Below are 3,581 nucleotides of genomic sequence, written 5' to 3'. Positions count from 1 at the left end.
ATAAATTCTTGAAAATGTTAAAAAAGAGAGAGAAAGGGGACCCGGCGAAGATGTTTACCCCGGAGCCCATGCTGGCTCTCGACGCTCCTGATCATGTGTATTAACATACCACTACAATATAAGCTTAACTGATATAAAAAGAAAAATAATTTATGAACAAATAACTATGCTTTAAATTACATGTATAAATCAATGAAAGAACAACAAACATACTTGGCTAAAATATGAAAAAAGGTTACCATACATTGCAAAACAATCCAAATAAATAAAATTCCATGAAATAAAACTGTTGGGAGTTTTTATTGTTCGTAATTTAATCAGCATCCTCTGAACATGCACTACCAGCTTCTTTTTTCTACTGTGTGACTAGAAGGGGTAGATGTTGGTCTCTCTCTCTCTTTCTTCAGTCACTTCACTTGTTCCAAAAACAAATCTTACCTGCTCTAAAAGCTGTAACTTGTAATAAAATATAAAGTATATAATGTTTTCAAACACAGACTAGATATTATGTAGAAAGTGTGTACCCAATTTCATGCAGTTACGTTAAGCATGATTTGTATGTGAAGGCAACAAACCTGGTGAAACAGGGTCACCTTGCTGGTTCAGAAAGGGTTAATCGAATTATGCAAATTTTGAAGATAAATAATATAAAAAATAACTATTTAAAGACAACAAACTTCTAAACAAAGCAATCTAGTGTCCATTCAGTTGCTTCATTGGTTTTTAATTTGGCCATAATTTCTGTAGGCTGTTGTTTAATGTAGTCCACCAGGTATATGTATAGAAAGTTTTATATGTTATACGAGTTTTTATCTTTTTCTATTTGAAAAAGCATGAAAAAATTAATATTTTTTACCAAAAGAAAAAAATTTTAACAATTATTTCTTAACAACAACTGAATTGCTATGAGAGAGTTCTCAGCAACAGGATCTTATATACTGAGCCTGACCAATCAACTTCTATTTTACTCAAAACATTTGGAACAATAAAATCATATCTCTTAATTTTTTGTCATCACTAAAAAAAACTCATAAAGAAAGGCTTAAGCATATTATTAGTATCAAATATTTATAAATAGAGAAATATTGAACAAAAAAAATTTTCCCCTAAAGAAACTTGTACCAAGACTAAACAGTTTCTGTTGATGTTAGAATTTCTTTGAAAGTTATTCCCATGGTTTTTTTGAATGGTTATATTAACAAATGTTTTTTTTAATAAAGCATTTTTATGGAATATTATCAACACCTGAAAGTTAATTAAAATTATTTAAAAAAATCTTGTAACAATTATTTTTTTATGGTTCATTTCCACAAAATAGTTCACTACACTCTGAACCTAGCTAGCATTGTACCAGCATTTTTGTTTTCTTAGACATAAAGCTTTGAGATGAGAATCATGGAAATTGTCATAAGTTCCTGAACATTTTTGAAAAAAGTGCCTAAATCTCATTATTAGGAATTGAACTTGAAACAATAGAATTGTATGTCATTAAGTGAAACACACCCACTGCATTCTTGGTTTGTTTATGTGAAAAATAAAGTGTTTATTTACCACAATAACTGCACTTTAAAAGATTTATTACTAGGAATTTCAAGGTGATTATCTCTCTAGGATGCTAATGAATGTTGGACAGAAGTTATGCGTATGCTGCAGCAAAAACTTCCACCAGTTTCTAGTCTAGCCACAAGTGATCCATCAACAGAAGGAGCTGTTTCCTCTAACAGTTGTAATTTTATTGATCAGTATTTTGGAGGAACATTTGATGTCAGGTAAATATAAATGTTGTGTTTCCCTTCTCATCAGTAATAGAATATTAAAAACCTATTGTACTATTTATGGCCCATCATAGCAGTAAGCAAATATTTAAAACCTGTTGTGATATTTATATCCAGTTCCCCTCAAGCAATAAATGTTCTCCCACACTTTGTGTATTTTCAAAGGTTTTGAATTGACCAGGGGGTACCAAACAGTGTAATGTTAAAAAGTAGCTTATTGTTTTAACATATTTTATTGGTAGGTTTGGTCTGAAGATATTTTTTTAATACTTTGATGATAGTTTTTTGTTTGTTAATTTAGTATTTCAAATATTGAACCAAAACAATTTTTTTGAGCAATTTGATGAAAGTTCTAGCAGTAATGGATAAAAGGGAATACTGATATTTCAATTGGAGCAAATTTCTTTATCTTATGAAAATTGTTCTTAACATCCTTAGGTTAAAATATGTGGAAAGGAGAGAATAAAAATTTGAATGAGTAATACGCAACAAATAACATTTGTAATGTAGTTATTCAATATATCTTGAGAATGTTTTTTGAAACAAATAAATGATCTAGTTTTCCCACAGCCTGAAGTGTGTGGAGTCTGATGATGAAAAGGAGGCAGAAAGCAAGGAAAACTTTCTTCAGCTTAGTTGTTTTATATCGCAAGGTGTGAATCTTTTCTTTCTTCTTGTATTAAAAATTATTAATCATAAATGGTTATTAAATGAAGTGGTTCTTTAATATAGGTAATTGGTATTTTAAATTGTAAATTCATTTTTAATACATAAAATGGCATATCAGAAGTTCCCTCCCCTGCCATTTTGATTTACCTGTGTACTGTTAATTGAAATATTATGTTCAAAGTGAAACTGTTATTTACTTATCATTTAGGCATACTCATCACTTTTTACTTTCTTACACATCTGCCCTAATTCAGCTTTCAATGTTAAAGTGATGTAATGGAAATTTCAATTATGAGCCAAGTAGATCCATAAAAGTACGATCTTTGTTGTATAAACTTTTGTTTCTCGGGTTTTTCTAAATTTTGATCAGTACAGTTTTGCAAATTTTGCTCTTCATCCATAAAAAAACATGATGCTTCTGTCTTGTTCTTCCTTGGTCTAGATAGTTCTGTAGCATCTTGGCTCCTATCTGGCTCTCCCACCTTAGTCTAGATAGTTCTGTTACATCTTGGCTCCTGTCTGGCTCTCCCACCTTAGTCTGAATAGTTCTGTTGCATCTTGGCTCCTGTATTGCTCTCTTATCTTATTCTGTTGCATCATAATCCTGTTTGACTCTCCCAACTTAGTCTGGATAATTCTGTTGCATCTTAACTCCTGTCTGGCTCTCCCACTTTTGTCTGAATAGTTCTGTTGCATCTTGGCTTCTGTATTACTCTTTCATCTTATTCTATATAATTCTGTTCCATCTTGGCTCCTGTCTGGCTCTCCTAACTTAGTCTAGATAGTTCTGTTGCATCTTGGCTCCTGTCTGGCTCTCCCACCTTAGTCTGGATAGTTTTGTTGCATCTTGGCTCCTGTCTGGCTCTCCCACCTTAGTCTGGATAGTTTTGTTACATCTTAACTCCTGTCTTACTCTCCCACCTTGATGTAGATAGTTCTGTCGCATCTTAACTCCTGTCTCACTAACCCACCTTAATGTAGATAGTTCTGTTACATCTTGGCTCCTGTCTGGCTCTCCCACCTTAATGTAGATAGTTCTGTTACATCTTGGCTCCTGTCTGGCTCTCCCACCTTAATGTAGATAGTTCTGTTACATCTTGGCTCCTGTCTGGCTCTCCCACCTTAGTCTAGATAGTT

At 32.5% G+C, this 3,581-nt stretch overlaps 1 protein-coding gene across 1 annotated transcript in view; it reads left to right on the top strand.

The window, feature by feature from the left end:
- LOC106465989 (ubiquitin carboxyl-terminal hydrolase 14-like) overlaps positions 1 to 3,581 on the top strand; it is a 38,839-nt gene that overhangs the window by 19,784 nt on the left and 15,474 nt on the right. The window contains exons 8-9 of the mRNA XM_013926240.2: positions 1,612 to 1,769; positions 2,346 to 2,428. Coding sequence (XP_013781694.1) covers positions 1,612 to 1,769; positions 2,346 to 2,428 — 241 coding nt within the window. The remainder of the gene's footprint in view (positions 1 to 1,611; positions 1,770 to 2,345; positions 2,429 to 3,581) is intronic.

Source organism: Limulus polyphemus, unplaced genomic scaffold (assembly GCF_000517525.1).
Source record: "Limulus polyphemus unplaced genomic scaffold, Limulus_polyphemus-2.1.2 Scaffold2115, whole genome shotgun sequence".
Lineage (NCBI taxonomy): Eukaryota > Metazoa > Arthropoda > Merostomata > Xiphosura > Limulidae > Limulus > Limulus polyphemus.
Note: the sequence above shows the minus strand (reverse complement) of the source record. Positions and strands in the feature narration are given on the sequence as shown.